General features: G+C 38.8%; 1 protein-coding gene across 4 annotated transcripts in view; it reads right to left on the reverse strand.

The window, feature by feature from the left end:
• Ints2 (integrator complex subunit 2) overlaps nucleotides 1-22,652 on the reverse strand; it is a 48,351-nt gene that overhangs the window by 2,222 nt on the left and 23,477 nt on the right. For all 4 annotated transcript variants that reach the window (XM_027426370.2, XM_027426371.2, XM_027426372.2 and 1 more), the window contains 11 exons: nucleotides 21,287-21,463; nucleotides 20,206-20,314; nucleotides 17,520-17,624; nucleotides 15,070-15,234; nucleotides 11,896-12,097; nucleotides 10,568-10,693; nucleotides 4,562-4,760; nucleotides 2,677-2,928; nucleotides 2,288-2,395; nucleotides 2,051-2,156; nucleotides 187-363 (listed from right to left, as the gene is read on the reverse strand). In XM_027426370.2, coding sequence (XP_027282171.1) covers nucleotides 187-363; nucleotides 2,051-2,156; nucleotides 2,288-2,395; nucleotides 2,677-2,928; nucleotides 4,562-4,760; nucleotides 10,568-10,693; nucleotides 11,896-12,097; nucleotides 15,070-15,234; nucleotides 17,520-17,624; nucleotides 20,206-20,314; nucleotides 21,287-21,463 — 1,726 coding nt within the window. The remainder of the gene's footprint in view (nucleotides 1-186; nucleotides 364-2,050; nucleotides 2,157-2,287; nucleotides 2,396-2,676; nucleotides 2,929-4,561; nucleotides 4,761-10,567; nucleotides 10,694-11,895; nucleotides 12,098-15,069; nucleotides 15,235-17,519; nucleotides 17,625-20,205; nucleotides 20,315-21,286; nucleotides 21,464-22,652) is intronic.

The following is a 22,652-nucleotide window of genomic DNA, read 5'->3' on the forward strand; positions in this document are numbered from 1 at the left end:
GGTGGCCCACACCTTTAATCCCAGTACTTGGGAGGGAGAGGCAGGCGGATCACTGTGAGTTCAAGGCTAACCGGGTCTACAAAGCAAGATCCAGGACAGGCTTCAAAGCTACACAGAGAATCCCTAACTGGGGGTATGGAATGGGATGGACAAACAAACAAATAATGAAAATGAGATACCACTTACGTGTGATGACTGGATCAATGTCTCTAGTCTGAGTGGCAACATCAGAGGCACACACTTGGCCTATTTGAATTAGCAAAGACATAATATCCTCGTACAGTGGAGGAAATGCTCGACAAAAGGAGACCAAACTTGGAAGAGTTGGCATAAAGAAAGCATACCGCTTAGCCTGGGTTAGGACTGTTGGAAAGAAATAGAACAGAATTGTTTGTTTTACACAGATATAAACTCAACACAGACAACCTACAAACAAATTAATATTATGTGTTGTACTGGGAAAACTTCTATAGGATGCTCCCACCCTAATTTTAACAGTCCCTACTCTATTAATCAGTCATCATCCACGATCCATATTTTTATTATGTCCCAGCACTGTAGTAAGTACACTGCTTTCATGACTTCACTTAGTTCTCAAAACTGTATCACAATAGCTGTGCAGATGAGAAACCTTTAAGCAAACTTTAGAGAAGTTATAGAAGTTGCTGAAGGCCCAACATAAAGGCACACTTTTCAAAAACCCCAGCCCTCAAGAGGTAGAGGCAGGCAGGTGTCTGAATTTGAGGACAGCCTGGTCTACAGAGTTATACCAAGGCTTAAGAGGAGAGTAACTCAGTGGAGAGTTCTTGCCTAGCACATGCAAAGGTCTTTGTGCATAATCTCTAGTTGTGAGGGGAAAATAATGCTGTTCTAAGTCACACAACAGTTAGTGGCAATCTAGAACTAAATGCACATGGACTTTTTAAAAAAATTATTTATTTTATGTGCATTGGTGTTTTGCCATGAGTGTCGGGTCCCCTGGAACTCGAATTAGACAGTTTTGAGCTGCCATGTGGGTGCTAGGCATTAAACCCAGGTCCTCTGGAAGAGCAGTTAGTTCTCTTAACCTCTGAGCCATCTCTCCAGTATGAACTTTTAACAACTATAGCTTATTATAACATGATAATAGAAAAGAAAATAGAAAGAAAATGAGCCAACTATTGTGAAACACTGTGAACACTGGCTGAGCATAGCCTTTTAATGGACTGAGTGCAGTCATATCTTTTTAAGTAATTTATTTTTCCTCTACTTCACAAACCAGAAGGTAGTTAAAATATAGGATAAGGCCAGGTGGTGGTGGTGGTGCACACCTTTAATTCCAGCACTCAGGAGGCAGATCTCTATGAGTTCTAGGCCAGCCTGGTCTACAAAGTGAATTTCATTACAAAATTAGCTAATATATTTATAACTTTTGTTTTGTTTTAGACAGGGTTTCTCTATATAGCCCTGGCTGTCCTGGAACTCCCTCGGCTTCCTAAGTGCTGGGATTAAAGGGGTAAGCCACTACTCACTGGCTGTCTATGACATTTTCAAATATTTTTCTTCTGAAATTGAATACACTTAATAATTTCTAATTTGTGTTCTAGTTCTACAGATTTTATTAAAAATGTATTATAACATACACACACAAATATATATACACACACAAAAAACAAAAAAAACCCACAAAGGTCTACCTATACTTCCACACTATAAGTCATATTTGTAAGTATTAAATTTTTAAAAGAATAATAATTCAAAGGAAGTCACAAGTTAAAATACAGTGTAGTGTCATATTGACTCATAAAAACACCAAAAAGCAGAGCAAAGGGGCACACGCCTTTAATCCCAGCACTTGGGAGGCACAGGCAGTGGATCTTCATGAGTTCGAGGCCAGCCTGATCTACAGAGTAAGTTCCAGGACAAACAAAGCTGTCTGGAACATATATCTTGAGCCCTGTCTTAAAACAAACAAAACACACACACACACACACAGAGGAGTCTTAAAGTTCAGAAAACAGATGTAGGAATCATTATTAGATGCTTTTGTTGATATTGATTGGCTACACACCTGTTAGCAAAGTTCCCATGACATTGACAGCTAATCGAGCCACACTAAGTGACTTTGGTAATGCATACTGGATACACAAATGAGAAAGCAGCTGTATAGCAAATATCTGGAATGCAAAATTCAAATGTTACATATTTCTTTAGAAAAGTTTAAGAGCTAAAAATTATAAAAATGTCTTCTCAAATAGCCAACTGAAAAGCAATCAAATACTTCTTCAAGTTCTAAAACAGTCACTACCTGTTTTTCAAGTTCAGGCTGGGCAATAAGCTCCGGTATGAAATCCAGACAGATATGCATAGATGGGATCCCAGCAACCGTCAGAGACAGAAGTTCACATGGATAGCCCTGTCTCAGGAAGAAAGGAGAAGTCAAATACAGAAACACAAGTGAAGCTGCACTTCCTTTCTGTAGCATCTGCTCCGAATACCAAGTGTCTGTCTCTGGAACTGTACTTTCCTGATACATTAGAACAGAGAACAGAGATAAAGTATTTGAGTATCTTATCAATATTCAGAATTTGGACCATGATCCTTTCTCATTTTCAAATGATTCATATTAATTTAATACATAAAGTCCTCAAGAAAAACTAAAATTCAAACACTCAACATTACTCTTTGAGCACGCACCTGAAAGTGAACAAGTTTAGCAATGTTGGGATCTGCGATGTACATTTGGTGCAACAGGCAACAGATAAGGCACTGGACTTCACGAAGGTTACAGAGCAGGTTGTCTTCTCCTTCCTCCATTTCTTTATTTGGAGTGTTGGTGGTAATGACACTTTGAGTATTCCTGAGGGAGATGTCTGGGTTGGCACCTTTTGCCTTTTCCTCATCAGTAGGCAAACAAATCTCTAAGAGAATCTGGACAGCTGCACTATCCTACAAGAAGATAAGAAGTGGATGTAACAAGTCTGAGAAGTTGTGGGGAGAGAAAGGAGGGGAAACTGGGGTCAGGATGTAAAATTTAAAAAAGATAATAAAGTCGTCACCTTAGAACAAACCAATATATAATAAACCACAATAAGACAGACTAAAACAAGTCTGAGAAGTTGACATGAAAAAGAAATCTTTTGGGCTGGAGAGATGGCTCAGAGGTTAAGAGCACTGACTGTTCTTCCAGAGGTCCTGAGTTCAATTCCCAGCAACCACATGGTGGCTCACAACCATCCGTTATGAGATCTGGTGCCCTCTTCTGGTGTGCAGATATACATGGAAGCAGAATGTTGTATACACAATAAATAAATAAATTTTTAAAAAAAAGAAATCTTTTTTCATATGAACAGAAATGGCACAATAGCTCTTTTGAAACACAAACACCATAAAGGTGGTAATTCTTAGAGCAGAACTGAGCGATTCACAATGCAGAGAGTGTCTCATACTGCTAGGGTTACAAACTCCTGAAAAGTCAAAAAAAAAAAAATACACTTTTTTTCATAAAAATAAACATATGCAGGAGGCTAGAGATGGCTTGGTTAAGAGCACTGGCTGCTCTTCCAGAAGACTGGAGTTCATTCCAAATGTCAGCTCACTACTGACTGGAAGCAACTCCATTCCCATCAGATCCAACACTCATTTCTGACATGATAACAGACATAAATGCAGGTAAACACCCACACAAATAAAATAAAAATAAGCATGTAAATAAGCACCTGGATACTTCTGAAGGCTTATATACCAGAAGTGAAGACTTGAGTTCACAAACATCTACTGGACAGGTAAGTTAATCTGAACCAACAACCTCCAAAGCAGACCCACGTCTAATTCCCTTCCTTCCTCTCACTCTCCTACTTTCCTCAGGATCCTAACAGGTGTTTCTCCATTTTCCTCTGTCACTTCACAGAGCAGTACTTGAGAAGTGACCTGTTTGAGGGTCCGATACGGGTAGACACTGATACTTTATAATATTAAGTATTAAGTATTCACTTACTTTTCTGTTTATAGTCTGTCTCCAACGTCTGATTTCCTTTTCTACCATCTCATCTTTAAAAACAAGTAACCAAAGATTATATCTCCTTTACTACCATGTCCAAGGTCCTTAAATAGTATTTGACACGCAGGTGTCCAATAAATATGTATTGACCAAGTGAAGATATAACTTAAGATTGGTTGAAGGTTTAAATTTGTTAAATACAAATCTTATTAAAATATGAATTAAGTTTTCATAATGGAAGTCCACCTGATACTCAGAAGCAAAGATGATATTATTTAGACTCTAAAATAAAAGGAACATACAATGTCAACAGTGTATATATAGGGCACAATGTGTGATCTATTTATTTAGTTAAAAATAAACAAACATTGCTGCATTGTGGTGGCGGTGACAGCCTTTAATCCCAGTACTCAGGAGGCAGAGGCTGGTGGATCTCAGTGAGCTGGAAGCCAGCCTAGACTAGAGAGTGAGTTACAGGACAGCCAGAGAAGTTATACAGAGAAACCTTGTCTCAAAACCCACCCAAAAAAACAAACCAAACAAACATGCCATTTAACTAAATTTAAATTTAGCAAATTTTACCTGAGCAGCCAGTAATGCATTTTTCAGCTCTTCTCTGGTGACTTCTGGGGCATCAGTCTGTCCAAGCAAACCTACTGTATTGTTCTGGGAAGGCCTATCTTGCTCTGCTGTCTCCTTCAGATGGGCACTAAGGTAAGCTTTAGATGCAAGGAGATACCCATTCAGCATGTGTAGAGTAATGTCCATCAGTGGGGGACACCTAAACAAAGAAGAAAATATATCAGAAAGATTATAATTTAAAAGTTAGAGAGACAGGTGGTGGTGCATGCCTTTAATCCCAGCACTCAGGAGGCAGAGGCAGGAGGATCTATCTCTGTGAGTTCGAGGCCACCCTGGTCTAATGAGTGAGTTCCAGGAAACTTAGCCAATTCAGTTTAAATGATTTGAAAAGCATGGTTTAACAACTCTTCCCAATGAAATACTCATTCTAGAAGGTCGAAGCTGGATGTGCTTGTGCTTGCCTGTAATTTCAGCACTGGGGAAGCTGAGCTGTGATTCCTCACTGCAGGTGGATGATGAATACAAGCCAGCCAGGGTCACAGAACAGGACCAATATTCCTCATCTTATCAGCTAAAATAAAATGTAATTAAATTGAAGAGAAAGGGAGCTGGAGAGATGGCTCAGAGGTTAAGAGCACTGACTGTTCTTCCAGAGATTCTGAGTTCAATTCCCAGCAACCACAAGATGGCTCACAACCATCCGTTATGAGATCTGGTGTGCAGATATACATGGAAGCAGAATGTTGTATACATAATAAATAAATAAAATCTTTAAAAAAAATTGAAGAGAAAGATATTAGGTTTTTTATAGAAAATGATAAAGCAGCAAATCTCTAAGATACAAACCTTCAAAAAAACATATTCTATTACTGATGAAGATTTAGTAATATTCTATTACTAAAACAGATTATTTATTCTTTCTACTCCCATTTCTTCTTTGATGCAGGAAAGCAAGGCACTTCTGTATTCTAAAGTGAATAAATGTCCATTTAATCTGAGCAAATTATTTACTGAGCTTCAGTTTCCTCATCTATAAATTGGGTACACATCAGGGGCTGGTGTATTAGTCCTGAGGCAAGATAATCACAAATTCAGGACCATCCTGGGCAACTTGGCAAAAGTCTAGCTGAAAATAAAGACTATAAAGGGGACAGGGAATACAACACAATGGCAAAGCACTTGCCTAGCATTCACAAGGCTCTGGGTTTAATACCCAACACTAAAAACAAATAAAAAACACAGTGAAAACAGTAAGAATGGCCCTCTACCTATGCATGATTAATAAACTGTAGCAATTTTTCCAAAAATAAAAGACAAAAATGACTTAAAATCTGAAGTGTCATTGCGAATCAGAGCTTCTGGGAAGTAGTCCTGTGATCCACGTGTGGCCCCACCCACACAGAAGACAGAACTGGAATTGGTCAAAAGCAGCCAACAAGAAATTTGGCTTTACCAATGTCAGAATGACAACTACAAGAGTAAGACTTTCATTGTATACCTTTTCTTCTTGCCAGTCTTTTTGTATGTTATAGAATATTTGCATACGTGCATAGAAAAAGTTTCAGAAACCCCATTCCTCAACTCCCAAAGTTATCTACACAAGGCTTACTTGAGATCTAAGTCCAGCCACTTTCCTACCACCACCACTAGGCAAATCGTATGAAGAGTTTTGTATTTTTGTTTTGTTTTTCTTTTTTTTTTTTTTTTTAAGCGATAACAAAGCAATGGGGCTAAGGATGCAGCTCAAAGGTAGGGTACATTCAGCATGCTCAGGGCCCCAGGTTCAATCTCTGGCATCCAAATAATGTAAAATTACAATATATAGTCAGACAGATATCATTTTTCCTGGGTTTTTTTTTTTTTTTTTTTTTTTTTTTTGGCTTTTGAGACAGGGTTTCTCTGTATTGTTTTGGAGCCTGTCCTGGAACTCGCTTGGGAGACTGGGCTGGCCTCGAACTCACAGAGTTCGATATGTCTCTACCTCCCGAGTGTTGGGATTAAAGGCATGTACCACTAATGCCCAGCCCATTTTTCCTTTTATTTATTTTTTTGTGTGAGTTTTAAAAGCAAATTCTTGATAATGAAATGCATTATTTTGTATGCTAACTTTCAAATCGTTCCAAAGAACTAGAGGTGAAAACAGAGCCATAACCCAGGCTGGCCTAAAACTCACTATGTAGTCCAGAGTGGCCTCCAATTCAGGATTCTTAATAGGTATGTATTACCACAGCTGGCCTTTGACAGTCTTTATAGACTTTATGGGTGAAGCCTATAAATCAATTTAAAAAACAAAACAAAACAAAACAAAACAATACATTAGCAAAGCGTTTCTAAGGGCTGAAGAGATGGCTCAGGGGTTAAGAGCTCTAACTGCTCTTCCAGAGGACCTGGGTTCGATTCCCAGCACCCACATGGCAGCTCACAACTGTCTGTAACTCCAAGATCTGACACCCTCACAAAGACATACATGCAGACAAAACACCAATACACATAAAATAAAAACGAATTATTAAAAAGAAAAGCTTTTCTGAAATAAGAAATTACAATAGCCAACAATCATATTAAAATGTTCAATCTAAGAAAAATATAAAATAAGGAAAGAATCCATTTTTCATTCTCCTATAAAATATAAAATTAGCCAGGCAATGGTGGCACTGCCTTTAATCCCAGCACTCAGGGAGGCAGAGGGGCAGATCTCTGTGAGTTCGAGGCCAGCCTGGTCTCCAAAGCGAATGCCAGGATAGGCTCCAAAGCTACACAGAGAAACCCTGTCTCAAAAAACTAAATATATATATATATATATATATATATATATATATTAGAAATATACAAGAAGGTATACAATACAAAACACTATAATGGAATATACATTGGCTGAGTCCTTCTGGAGGGCAGGAAAACAACATGAACCAACATTCTTAAAAATGAGTATGTTGCCCAGCGGTGGTACAGAGGTGGATGGATCTCTGTGAGTTCGAGGCCAGCTTGGTCTACAGAGTGAGTTCCAGGACAGCCCTGGGCTACACAGAGAAACTCTGTCTCAAAAAACAAAAATAAAAACAAAACAAAACCCATGAAGGAAAGAAAGGAAGAAAAATGAGTATGTTGCTTTTGTCAAAATTCTATTTTTAGCAATCTGATCTAAGAAAATAGCATTGAAAGAAACATACACTGTAGTATATACAATGTAGTTTATAGTATATAGAGTCCCACTGACAACAGCAAGACTGCAGATGAAAGATGCAGCCATAGGGGATTGCTTAAGCACAGCATAGCTTTAAGATGAAGTACTATGTAGCCAACTGTTTTAATAATGTGTACCTACTAACTACCATAAGTAAAGGTTCTCAAGCAAAAGGTTCAATATATGAAAACACCACATACATTCCGATAGCAAACTTCAACAGAAGGAACTGAGGGGAAGTCATCTACTTGGGCAGATTTTTAACACAGATCATTTTGCAAATCAGCAGGCAAAGGTACTTGCCATATGTGAACTGGAACCCACATAAATGTAGCATGAGAGAAGGAACTTCATCAAGATGTCATCTGACCTTCTGACACATCATAGTATGCATGCCATCCCCCACACAGCAGCAGTTTGAGACTTGAAGAGCTCATGTGTGCATCAGCCCTTTCAGCCTGAGCTACAGGTGAGAGCTAGTAGCCAGCTGCTTTGCTTCCCTGATCTTCAGACTGAACCCCAATATCAGTCTCTGGGTCTTTTATTAATTCATGTTACAAGCTCCAGCCCAGCCTAGACAAGATAGTGGCAGAGTCTCAAAAGAGCAAAGACCAAACACAGAAGTTTTCCTTGATTGTCTCTAACCCCGTTGTCATCCTCTTGACTCTTGCGGTTATCCTGTTGAGGTTCTTTAGCCGGTGGGGGTTATTCTTGTTCGTATTTTTATTTACTCGTCGATGTTGTGTGCCTGTGTATTTGTGTGTATGTTTGGATACCTGTGTATCAGTTATACCATGTCAGTCACAGGAGTCACACTTAGGTCATTTGTCTTGGCAGCAGGCACCTTTTCCTGCTCTGCCATCTCACCACCCCATTTTTGGTTTTACAAATAGAGTCTGATTCTAGTCCACAATGTCTTCAAACTTGCAAAGCTGAGGACTATAACCCTGAATTCTGATTCAACTGCTTAAACCTACAAAATACTGGAGTTACAGGCATGTGCCATTATGCAACACTACCTGTTTGTTGAAGTTAGCCCTGTGTCCATCTTTTAAAATGCTATTCAGGCCCCAATCTCCTCCACATATTTCCTAACTTTTTATGTTTTCAATTATTTAAAGGCTTTTTTTTTTTTACTTTTTTTATTTAACAAAGTTCTTTTTAAAATTAATTTATATTAGATTTTTTTATGTGTATGAGGGGTTTGCCTACATGTATGTCTGTTTACCATGTGTTATGCCTGGTACTCAAGGAAGTCAGAGGAGGTCTGAGTCCCTGAACTGCAGTTACAGATGGTTGTGAGCCGCCATGTGGATGCTGGGAACCAAACCTGGGTCCTCAACATGAGAAAAAAGTGGCCTTAACTTCTGAGCCACCTCTCCAGACTCTTTTTGGTTTTTCAAAACAGGGTTTCTCTGTGTAGCTTTGGAGCCTATTCTGGCACTTGCTCTGGAGACCAGGCTGGCCTGGAACTCACAGAGATCCACTTGCCTCTGCTTCCCAAGTGCTGGGATTAAAGGCGTGCGCCACCAACGCCCGGCAACTCTTTATGTTTTATTTTTAATGTGTGTGTGTGTGTGTGTGTGTGTGTGTGTGTGTGTGTGTGTGTGTGTGTGTGTATGTGTATTCATTCACATTGGTACACGAGTACAGTGCCTGAAGAGGCCAGAAGAGGGCCTCTGATCCCCTGAAGCTAGAGTTATAGGCACTTGGGAGATAGAGGCAAGTAGATTTCTGTGAGTTTGAAGCCAGCCTGGTCTACAGAGTGAGCTCCAGACCAGCCAGGGCTACATAGTGAAATCCTGACTCAAAAAAACAAAACCAAACAACAAAAAATCATGTAGTACATCATTCATCTGCATAAACCACACTATTTTTTTTTTTTTTTTTTTTTTTTTGGGGTGATTTTCCAGACAGGGTTTCTCTGTGGTTTTGGAGGCTGTCCTGGAACTAGCTCTTGTAGACCAGGCTGGTCTCAAACTCACAGAGATCCGCCTGCCTCTGCCTCCCGAGTGCGCCACCACCGCCTGGCTATGACGACACTATTTAAAGTTTAATATATCTATCTTCTTTCCCCATGTACATGAGGATCACTAAAGGCAGGTCAATAGACTTATTTATCGTTAATGTTATTTATAACAGCTTGAAATTCAAATATTAATGTCTGCTAATTAAATTCTATCTTTTGAAGTGAGCCATTTCAAAACAATTAGCTAGGAATTAGAGACAAATGAGGAATCAGTGAAATTACGTCACAACTGATGTCAAACAGGTCACCATTTTAAAGTATGTAATGGCTTATAAATATATTGGTGTTTTAAAATCACTTTTCAAGCTGTATGTGGTGGCACAGACCTGTACTCCCAGCACTAAGATGAGTGAGGCAGGAAAATCAGGCAGTAAATCAGGAGTTCAAGGTCACCCTCAGCTATACTGTGACATCGGGTTTCAAAATATAACACAATAAACAAAATCAATGTCAATGAGCTAGCAGAAATGTCGATGTTCTTTACTGAGCTTCATTTTATGAGACAGAAGAGCCCTACAGATGACTACCAAAGCCAAGAATGCCTTTGCTCTAGGGCTAGCTCTAGGGCTAGATTTATTGTCACATACTAAATATTACACTAACTATAATTTATAAATATATGCTGCTAGAAAACCAAAAAGTTGCATAAATATATACCATATATATAATATATATATATATATATATATATATATATATATATCAGAAATCGGATATTAAAATGATTTTCTTCAATTTCTTTTGATTCTCCAAAGTACGGCTCTAATAAAAAAATGAAATTCAAATAACTTACCTGTGAACCCTCCGGTCACACCTCAAGACAATGAGAGGATCTATCATCAAATCATTCTGGGTATATTTTTGTTGTCGTATAAACTTTATGGAAGGTTGGAGTGCATTAACAGTCATTACCCATAGCCTGTTGAGAAAACAATCACATGTTCATAGTAGCTATGTTTTAACTCACATCTACAGTAATTTAGTCCTTTGTATCTAAACAAAGGAAGGAAGGAAGGAAGGAAGGAAGGAAGGAAGGAAGGAAGGAAGGAAGGAATTTTCAATATAGACAAAAAAAAAAAAAGTATCAAAAACCTTTGAAGTTCCTTTGTTGTTTGTTTCTGAGAAAGGCTCCCATGAAGTTCAGGCTGGCCCCAAACTCACTACATAGCTGAGGATGACCTAAACTTCTGATTCTCCTGCAGGCCTCCCAAGGGCTGAGATCAGAGGACTGTACCACCATGACAGTTTATGCACTGCTGGGGGTGAAACCCAGAGTTTCATGTATGCTAGACAAGCATGCTACCAACCAAGCTACATCCCCAGCCCTAGGAATAAACTCAGAGAAATTAAAAACTAGACATCTATAATATATTATTATGTCTCTAAAATAAATACAAGTTAAACAATGAACACAGTAGTCACACATCTACAGCTGAGGTGGAACGAGTTCCAGGAGAGCCAGGGCTACACAGAGAAACCACGTCTCAAGAGAAAAGGAAAAAAGGAAGCGGATTCACAGAGAGGAGAGAAAGAAAGTCAAACTGCTAAACTTCACAAACAATGTCTAAGTTGGAGAACCAAAAAAAAAAAAAAAAATCTTGTTATAAGCCTATTACTGAGCTAAAATGAAGAGATGTAAATGCTATAATTTTTGTTTGTTTGTTTTTTGAGACAGGGTTTCTCTGTCTAACAGTCCTGGAAAACCTGGAACTCACCATGTGGCTGCTGGGAATTGAACTAGGACCTCTGGGAGAGCAATGAGTACTCTTAACCGCTGAGCCATCTCTCCAGCCCCCAATAGCTTTTATTTCTTAAAGTATTCTTTAAAATGTAACAAATCCTTTTTTTTTTTTTTTTGAAACAATGTCTTACTATGTAGACCAGTCTGTGCTCAAACTTTAGCGAGATCTGCCTGTTCTTCATCCCAAATGCATGCTGAGATTAAAGATTAGCACCACTGTACACATCTTTAAATAGTCATCTTCAGAAAGGAATTTTATTATTACATACTCAAAAACAATGATGTGAGTGGTCTTGTGAATGTTCTTCCAACAACTAAATTTCCTGTCTATTATCAACGCTGTAACTTCTCTAGTGCATATAGCAGTACACCAAACTCACCTTCTTGGCATCACAGTATTAAGAACCATCCATAACTTATTGACAGTTTGAAGAATTCTCCGTGGAACCCCTGAATTCAGTAGCTGGTTCATATTCGATGTTAGTACTTCTGCATATGGTATGAGTTCACTGGCGGAAAGTAGAGTCAGGTGCTCCATAATCTGCATCACTTGTGTGTGACTTACTGGAACAGCTGAAAATGCTAACAAGAGAATTTTGCAACCATTACCTAAATTCTGTAATGTTTACCACGCAGAAATAAATACTGCTTTCTTAGAATAGGGGCCAAACAAATCAAGAAAGCAATGGTGTTAAAAGTAAACTTTGATCATAGCTACAATTTCCATTAAAGCTAATTTACTCATTAGAAAACTTCTTGGATGGCAGGTGAGATGGCTCAGAGGCTTAGAGCAAGTGAACCCTGATAACCTGAGTTCCATCCCGCCTGAAGGATAGAATCAGCTCCCACAGTTGTTCTCTGACTTCCACATGTGTAATGTAGTATGTGCAAGGCCCCACACAAACATACCAAACAAACAAATTAAAATGTAATAAAAAATAAATAAAAATCCAAAAAGTGCAAGTGGTGTTTCATAAAGTTCAGACCCTGTTCCCCATGGGAGAGTTGGCCCTACCCCTCACCACAGGCATGGGAGGACTGGCATCGATGGCAAGGGCCTAGAAAAGCTGGTTCTGCCTCTCACCTGAGGGGGGCAGTCCCAGTGGTCCAGACTGACCAGCTCAGTTACCATCCAGACCCCCATCTTGGGCCTTAGGTTGGCCCACTCTAACATTTGCACCATCTATGACCTGCTGGAGCATGTGAAGGCACTGGTCCTGCAGAACAACAGTTGCAGGATCCCCGTGACTTGGAACAACCACAGGATATCCCAGAGGAGTTTCAGTCAGAGTCCCATGATGATGGTGCACCAGAGGCCAGAGGCCTTGAACCAGACCAATGGCTCACTGCAGTGAACATTTTGTGGGCGGAGCTGGTTGGAGAAAAGAGTATACTGCCTGACACACTGCAGCACCCAAACCACTAGGATGAATGAAGAGGTACCAGAAATACACAGAAGTGAGGTAAATTTTTTGTATTGTTTTGTTGTTAATTTTTTTTTTTGGGGGGGGGACTACTTTTGGGAGCCATGCTGCAAGAGTGAGGGGTGGATATAAAGGGACTGGGAGGTGAGCATGATTGGGGTACATGATGTGAAATTCCCAAAGAATCAATAAAGAATTATATAAAAATAAAATTTAATTCTTATTGAAAATAAAACTTAGAAAATCTATCTAACTGCCATTCAAATTTGCTTTTGTCTTGAATAAATGGTGAATTATATGTAAAAAATCATATTAGTGACACAAGGCTAACCTCATTTTCTTGGGTCATTCAGGCTGTTCTTAAAAAAATAGCACTGAAATAGGAAAAGTATTGCTTCTGCGGCTTATTAATTTGGAAGTTTCAAACTCCTTGATACTTTCCCTCTCATTATAGGTGATAAGTATCTAGCAGATTGCTGTTATAAAATGTCTAGAATTATCTCTCTACTAGAGTGGTCACTAACTGCATCTGGCTAGCAAACATAAAATAAATACCAAATGGGAAAACTGAGTATGTATGAAAAAAAAGCCATCCCAATAATATTCTTCATTTTGGTTACATAATGAAACTATGAAATTAAATATATATATATATATTGGTTTTTCGAGACAGGGTTTCTCTGTGGCTTTTGGAGGCTGTCCTGGAACTAGCTCTTGTAGACCAGACTGGACTCGAACTCACAGAGATCCGCCTGCCTCTGCCTCCCAAGTGCTGGGATTAAAGGCGTGCACCACCAACACCCGGCAAAATAAAAATATTTTTAAAATTTATTGTTGCCATAATGATCACAATAACTATCTGCACCTAGATGTTCATGATCAACTGACTACTTAGAGGCAAACAGATATCCATGCATGTCTTTCCCATGATAAACCAATAGTACCTAAAAGAAATATAGAAAAAAAAAAACTATCCAAAGCTGGTAAGAACACACCACATGTCATCTGTGTATGTGGGTTCAAAATCCATGTGTCAAGGACAATTGGCTTTGGATAATTTACAATTCCTTCAATTGTGAACAGAAAACAAAAAGGCTATAACCTCAAGGGCTGGCAAGAAAGCTGAGTTGTAGAGCATTGGCCCAGCATGCACAAAAGGCCCAGGTAATCTGCAGCTCCAAAGGGAAAAGAGAAAAAGATTTAGAAATAACAGCAAAGGATTCAAGAACTACAACAACAAAAATTCAGAGTGGATCTGGGTGGGGTGCCAAGGCCAATGCTGCCACCTCAAAGAGGAGTCAAGATTGTGCAATAAAAATCTCTACGATGATTGTGCAATTGTTTTCAGAAAGCTGGAATTTTTTAATACAGCTAATGCAAAGTTAATGTGTGGCTCACACTATTTGTGTTTGGGGTTACTAATCTGGAACATTACCCACTGAGAGCAAGTACACTGCCATGTTCTACTGTATTTATTTCTAACCAATTTGGGATTTTTCTAAACCTTTTTAGTGCTATAACACAGAATATGGAAATGATACAAACATGTCAACTAGATACCCAGCACAGCAAAGAATTAGTTCACAACTCTTACCCCAAACACAATTGCTTATAATACAGAATTTCAATTAGCCTAGCACTGTTGCAGAATATTTGTTTAACTATGAAAAGATGTGTTGCATTTATTTAATTATGTAAAGATGTGTTGCTGTTTTACCTTGCCTGCCTAAGGCACCTGATTGGTCTAATGAATGGCCAATAGAGAAGGAAGTATAGGTGGGACTTCCGGGCAGGAAAAGTAAGTAGGAGGAGAAATTTAAGCTCGAGGGAGAAAGAAGAACAGAGAACAGGGAAATGCCAGGGACCACCAGCCAGATATGGAGAAAGCAGGAAAGTAGGACATACAGAACGAAAGAAAGATAAAAGGCCCCAAGCCAAAATGTAGATGACTAGAAACAGGTTAAGTTAAAAGAGCTAGTGGAATAAGCCTAAGCTAAGGCCAAGCATTCATAATTAATAATATGTCTCCGTGTCTTCATTTGGGGAGCTGGTTGACAGACCAAAGAAAATTCCAACTACATAGCATCTCTTTACAGTAGTAATAAGAGGTAAGATGAGCAGTTACTGTACCTTCTTGCAGTTGTTTCGGAGAGTGGTTTTTAGCATTGCTAGTCAGAAGCATTCGCCTTAACAGTGCATCAGTCCCTGTGATTTCTTCTTCACAGATCCAGTCATCCACAATACACAAATGTGGGTAATTAGTTGCTAGAAGACGTAGTAAAGCTGAATGCAGCCCTAAAAAAACAAACAAACAAACAAACAACAACAAAAAACAGTAAGCTAACTGGCCTCTCAGTCTCTCTCACAGACTCTTTAGTGCTCCTATATTTTTAGCAGCCAGCAGTCATAAAAAACAGAGGTGCTGCAAACAATGTTTCTCAGCACTGTTTGAGCCCTCTAGCATCAGAAGCTTAAAAAACCTAATGCATATTCAGAGGAAAGATGCCATGCTAGCTAGGAACTAGGGCAGCAACTACAGCCTGGAGCACTTGTGCAGGTGTGTACCACACTTTTTAAGAAGGTCTAGATAGGCCTGGGCAGGAATTCTAGCTATTTAGAAGTTGAGGCAGTAAATCCTAAATTCAAGGTCTTGCCTCAGCTACACTCTAAGCTCAGGGCCAGCTAGGCAACTTAGTGAAACATTACCTCAAAACAAAGACTGAAGTGTAGAAAAATGACAGAGGACTTGCCTCACATGTGTTGAGGGCTTAAATTCAATACTAATGGCAGAGTATTTATAATTTAAGAAAAACGAATCTTGTGTAGCATTTTTAAATAAAAGTCCCCAAGAAAACTAATTCACAGTATGGCAAGAATGACCCCTAGTGGCAGGCAAATCTTCCCCAGCTTTCTTTACTTTATCCCACTGTGTGACTCTCATCATAATAGCTGTTTAATATAACTTGTTTCTGGAACTCAGGGCTGAAAAAAAAACGAAAGCAAAAAGCTTCTCAAGAGCTAAGGTTATCATGTGCCGCCATACCTGACCTAGGACTCTGCTTAGAACTGATGTTTCTACACTCAAAAGGCACTGTAACAACCTAAAGTGAGGCTGAACTTCAAATCTCCAAACATTATGTACAATTAGAAATACTCCCAATAGTCACAGAGAAACACAAACCAATCTACATATTGTACTGTTTTTAGTAAACCATGTTAATTGGCCAGTGCTGCCAAATACTGTACAATCTTTTTAGAAGCAGACTATATAAAGCTATAATAAATGTAGCCATCTGGCCAACCATGTCCAATGAAGGCTCATGTTCCCCTTCCATACCAAACAAAAAGAAAAATCATAACTTCAAAGACAGGAGGAAACCACACTGAAACGTGAAAGATGGTTTATTAAGAACACATCAAATTTCTAGAATTATTACACATCTATTTAATGATATTTACAATTGAACTATTGCATCCATGTTAATACTTCATGGAATATTAGGAGCAGTTTCAAACAATAAAGTAGATCCACAGGAATTGATATGATACATATCCAAAACTCCAAGAAAAATGACCTCAAAAGAGGCAAAGGGCTGAAAATGTAGTTCAGTGACATAGTACTAGCTTAATTCATGTAAGGCCCTCGGTGCAAATTTCAAATAATAATAAAAGAAACGTGAAAAAAGGGAGTCAGTGTATATTATCACTCATGTTTTTAGTATATTATTATGTGAATATCTATTAGATTCAACCACATGAAACTGATGTTCTCTAAGTCAAAGACAGCTTGCAGCTTTGGACAGTTCATCAGTTTGGACTGATGAGTTCTTAGATTTATGGTACTGTGGAACTGATGGACACACGGTAAAGACTGTACTCTGAGACAATGACATGGCTAGCAATATCAGACAATCTCTCCTGCCACTGCCAGGCAGCATCAGTGGGCAGCTCATCATGAACCTTACAATCACAGGAAAGACAGGCAGTACTCATTGCTGAGCTGCAATGTCTGTAGCTTAGAGGGAGCAAATGTTTAATTGTTTTTGAAACAGGATGCCATATGTAGCTTGGGCTGTCCTAGAACTAAATCTGTACACCAGGATGGCCTTCAATTCACAGAGATCTGACTTGCCTCAGTCTCCCAACTGCTACAATTAAAGGTTGAGCCACCATACCTGGCCACAAATGCATTTTAGACTTGGCATAATTGCAGCTTACAACAGGGTTATATCCAAATAACTTCATCATAAGATGAAGGGAATTAGAAGTAGAGGGCATCCATACATCATATGTGTCTATGTGTGTCTGCACCCCAATGCCCAAATATCAGCAATTGTATCTGGGTCACCTTAAAGGGAAAAGTGGCTCAAAATGCATGTCAAACTGCAAGCAGCTGGGGTTCTCTAGGGGAGAGGTGATCTGCAGGGGTAAGGTAATGGATTTGATGAGAGAAGCAAAAAGCATCTTCATTTTTGAACTGTTTACATTTTTAACACTGAACACTTACTACAACTTATAGCATAAGCAGTAACACTTCTTAACAACAAACTTTATCAAAGAAAAATGAATAAAACAAATACCTCCCAATTCCTGCTGCAGCCCTTGAGCCTGTCGAATAAGGAACTTGATAGGAATCTGGTCCATTAAAGAAGAAGAATATGATTTGGGTTTCCTTTGCATGGAAGCTGTCAGCAAAAGACAAAAGTGTAAAATAAGAGAGTATCAGAAAAAAAATCTTAACTCTCAAAACAAATGGGAACAAAGACAATGTGAAATTACTTTTCATTCACTTAATATATGATTGTTTTAAAGATGAAAATAGCTACCAAAATAGTGACTATACGGAAAAAAACAAGGGCAAGATCTAGAAAGTGCCCTGGATTGAAACAAATGGAAAGGAAAAACAAATCATGGCATGTTTTAGTGCAGAAATGCACTACACTGAAAGAACTCAGTCAAGACTTCCCCACATCTATAGGAAAGCCCAAAGTAATCATGAACACAGACTAAGAGCCTGATGATTCCAGTGTTGAGAAGGAGAAAAAAGGGCTGGAGAAATGACTCAGGAATTAAGAGCACTGGCTACTCTTCCAGAGAACCCAGGTTCAATTCCCAGCACCCACATGACAGCTCGTAACTGTAACTCCATTTCCAAAGAATCCAACACTCTCATACAGACAAACATGCAGACAAAACACCAGTGCCCATGAAATAAAAATAAACCATTAAAAAACCAAAATATATATAAAATAAAACACCAGGCATTTCAGGCACACATCTGTAATCCTAGTAGATGGGAGGTAGAGGCAGGATCAGAAGTTTAAGGCCATTTTCAGCTAAATAATAAATTTAAAGTCAGCTTGAGCTACCTAAGACACTGCCTCTAAAAAACAAAAACAAAAACAAAAACAAAAGGAGTTTTGAATACATTATTTGAGATACCTGGTGACTATCTATTTAAAGGATGTTAAGAACTGTGAATTTGACTTCCTTCTTGACTATATCCTACCTTCAGTTAGCACCATCTATTCTTTTTCTAACAAGTCCGATTTAATTTCTTTGTATGCTACTCCATTTGGGGGGTTTCGTTGTTTGTTTGTTTGCTTTTTGGAGACAGGCTTTCTCTGTGTAGCCTTGGCTGTCCTGGAACTCACTTTGTAGACCAAGCTGGCCTCGAACTCAGAGATCCACCTGCCTCTGCCTCCTCAGTGCTGGGATTAAAGGCGTGCTCCACCACTGCCTGGCTAGAACACTTCTTTTGCTAATACTTGGTTTAACTCCAGTATTTACAGCTGTAAAACTTCAAATTGCCTAGCTGGGCATGGTGGTACATAAGTACCAATTTACTAAGTACCAGACAATGAAACAATGAATCTTGTTCTAATGGTGACCAAGAAGGAATTTTTTTTTTCTGCAGATTTGTTTTTTATTTGAATTAGAAACAAGATTGTTTTACATGACAATCCCGGTTCCCTCTCCCTTCCCTCCACCCACCAACTAAAACCCTACCTATCAAATATCCTCAAGAAGGAAATTTTACATACAATGGAAGGACAGAGAAGAAAAAGGCAAGAATTTCTTTTCAGGTGATGTGAAGCTGAAAGGTGAGTTAAGCCAGTCATACTTTTAGCTACTGAAAAATGAAGACTGTAATCAGGCACGATGGTTCACACCTGTAATACAAGCACTCACTTGGGAGGTGGAGGCAAGAGGATCAGGAGTTCAGGAAAACTCAGTTACACAGAGTTCAAGACCAACCTGGTCTATAAGAGACTGTCTCAAAAACATAAAAACAAATAAAAATTATGTATCTGATATTTTTCTTACTAGGTAAAGCAGCCTGTTTTGAGTTAATTTTGATCCAAGTGTGCAGTACTATACCTAGCTTAAAGCATGGTGTTTTAAGTACAAACACTTGAAATGCACAAGGAATATTCATTCCTGTTTTAACTAAGTATTAAGTATACAGAAAGTTATTCTTTATTACCACACATCTTCTTTTGGATGGATACTTAAATCAATGGTATCCAATAAATATGTACAAATTTTATCTCCTGTCTAAAAGATTTTTAAGTGAACATTTAACTAGAATTCACATACACATCAATGTACATTAATATACACATGTGCATATATTTTGTTTTTCGAGACAGGGTTTCTCTGTAGCTTTGGAGCCTGTCCTGGAACTAGCTCTTGTAGACCAGGCTGGTCTTGAACTCACAGAAATCCGCCTGCCTCTGCCTCCCAAGTGCTGGAATAAACTGCATGCGCCACCACCTCCTGGCTCATGTGCTTATTTTTAAACAATGAATACACTTGTGTGTACTTTTAACAGCTACAACATTCCAAAACTGGATTCTACCTCAAATTCTACCTCTGAACTTCTGTAGCCACCAGGTGGTTGCTAATGTTCACTATGTGGATTAACGAAAGGACAATTAGCAAAGTGCTGAAACTACAATACAGTATCACCGGTAGGAATATATTTGAGGCAAATAATCTTTTGGCTCCAGACAAAAACTGTTTCAACACTGCAGCATATTCTGAAGTTCTTCACACCCCTGGAAGACAAGAAACAAGACCAGAGAAAGCCCCCTAACCAAGGAAAGCTTTGTGAGGAACTAAAGGGCATCTTAGCCCCACGATAAGATACAAATGGTCTGAAATCTAGCCTAGAACTTCCTAGTGTATCTTTTCTACCTCGGTCACTAGATTTCCCTGGGCTATCAGATTCTCTGTGAACAAACTGAGCTCTGGTTGACTTACCTAAAGTCTTTGTGTTTGCCAGGAGCGCTTCCTCGTAAGAAAGGATATAATAGAGCACCAAAAGCTGCGCTGTGATACTGAAACGCTGATTAAGGCGGACACTGTCACCCTGAGAGGATATGAAAACTGTTAAAATAATAAACCACAAGAGCTGCTTTCTTTTTCAAAAGCGAAACAGACTATCCAGTGTTGCTGCACCAAGCACAGCTGAACTAGGAAGAGGACTGCTGGGTTTGCAGTAGGCTGAGACGACTTCCTGCTTCACTGAAAGCAAGGTCGTGACCATGAAAGGAAACATCTTTTCCTGGTCTTTAAGATGAGAAGAAAATGTCACAAGATTCCAGCCACTATTTCTCAACAGTACTACCTCCAGGCTGTCTGAAAAAGGCTTGCAGGAATCAAAGTACTACATGAAATAACCATGAAGAAAACAATTCATAAAATAGATCCTGTATATTTAACTGTGTCTGCACAAACCCCAACTTTTTCCTAGCAAAGTAAGGAAAAAGATTTTCACCAAACTTTGCATAATTGAATCCAGGTGTATTGTGATTCCCAGGAAGCTAAACACCACCAAGCTGGATATGTTGAAATGTCCCCCGGTCCTTTAGCAAATACATAATAACCTTCAAGGTACTCATTATACTTTAATAGAAGTCTTCAAAACAACTCCTTGAGCTGTACATAGTAGGGCAAGCCTGTTATTCCAGTATTCGGGAAGCTAAGGCAGCAAGATTATGAGTTTGAGACCACCCAGGCTACAAAGTGAGACACTCTCTCAAAAACTATTCATTTAGGAATATGCACACAAAAGAAAAATAAAATAAATAATTTTTTAAATTATATGTAGAAATCTTCAATAAGTGCTGCTTGAAAAACTACTGGGAACTAACACTACTATATAATTTTTGTTAGTGAGCTACTAAATTGAATATTATTTGTATGTACATAGTATGTATGTGTTTGTAAGTATGCATACCTATGCATTAATCTTATTTTGAAATAAGAATTACCTATAAGACTTCTGAGGAGAAAAAATATGGACTAAGCCGAGATGTAAAAGAAGCATTATTTTATTTACCCCAATAACTTCCTGGAAAATGTTGAGTATCTCCTGTTCTGTAACTGGCTGATTTGTGGCTTCAGGATTTGATTTAGAGGCAGGAGTAAGTATAGAGTTTATGTATACATCAATCAGAGGAAGTAGCTGAGGGTGGAGTGGAGTGGAGGTTTCACACAGCTGTCTGTAAATCCAGTCCTAGAAAAAAAGGTATTAAATCAGGGCAAAAAAAAAAAAAAAAGAGCAAAACTGTAGAGGCATTTACAGCTTTCCATTGTCTTTCAAATCATTGTACTCGGTATTAGTTTTGAGAGCTAAAATATACTGTCTCTTTTCATAATTACCTTTGGCTTAAAAGTTTTTATAATTTAACCAAAAAGACTGTCCAGAGAAAGATATGCCTAAGATGGTAAGAAGGCCAGCTTTAGGTGTAATCAGCTTTAGATCAGTACCAACTCCATCTATATTTAGAGATCTGTAAGTGTTGTGGAAGACTTTCCAGCAGAAGGGGACTGTGGCAGGAAGCTATTTCTTCTGAGAAACACCCTGATTAAGAAAGTGGCTTAGGCTGGACCATGCTTTTTATCCTAGTACTTGGGAAGAAGAGGCAGGTGGATCTCTGAGTTCAAGGGCAGTCTGGTCTACAGAGGAAGTTCCAGGACAGCCAGGGCAACCCTATCTCAAAGAGAAGAGGAGGGGAGAGGAGAGGAGGGGAGAGGGGAGGGGAGGGGGGAGGGAGGGAGGGGAGGGGAGGGAGGGAGGGGAGGGGAGGGAGTGGCTTACATAAGTACTAATACTTAACTACTGATAAGTAGAAGACATGTAGAAATTTGGGGTGTGTATCTGGACTCTTAATCCATACCTGTTTTACTTGATAAAAATACAAAAAGAAGCAAAAGATGCAATCTAAGCTGAAAAGAAATAACTTCACTAAATCATCAAAGCAAGAACACCTGAGGGGATATGCCATATATAAACTGTTAGTTGCTCTTTTTAAATAAAGAGAACTTTCATAGAAGGTTCAAAACTATTCATTTACCTCTTGGGTTTAGGACTTCTCTCTGGAATACCTTTTAACTCTTTGATATAAGCAAATACAAAAACTGAAACTTAGGCACTGGCTATATTTGTGACAAACTGGAAAACATCAACAGTAGAACCGGTGAACAAAAGTAAAATTTAGAAAATGGGCCAGACAAGTCAGAGCACACTTAGAACGTAGGAGGGGAAAGCAGGAGGACCAAAAATTCAAGGCCAGCCTCACCTACAAATCAAGTTCAAGGCCAGTTCAGGCTACACAAGAATCTGTAGCAAACAAAACAAAAATGTAAAAAAATGGCAATTTCTTACTTAGTGTTAAATGAAGCAGTTAAACGCTATTATTGAG

This window comes from Cricetulus griseus, chromosome 7 (assembly GCF_003668045.3).
Source record: "Cricetulus griseus strain 17A/GY chromosome 7, alternate assembly CriGri-PICRH-1.0, whole genome shotgun sequence".
Classification (NCBI taxonomy): domain Eukaryota; kingdom Metazoa; phylum Chordata; class Mammalia; order Rodentia; family Cricetidae; genus Cricetulus; species Cricetulus griseus.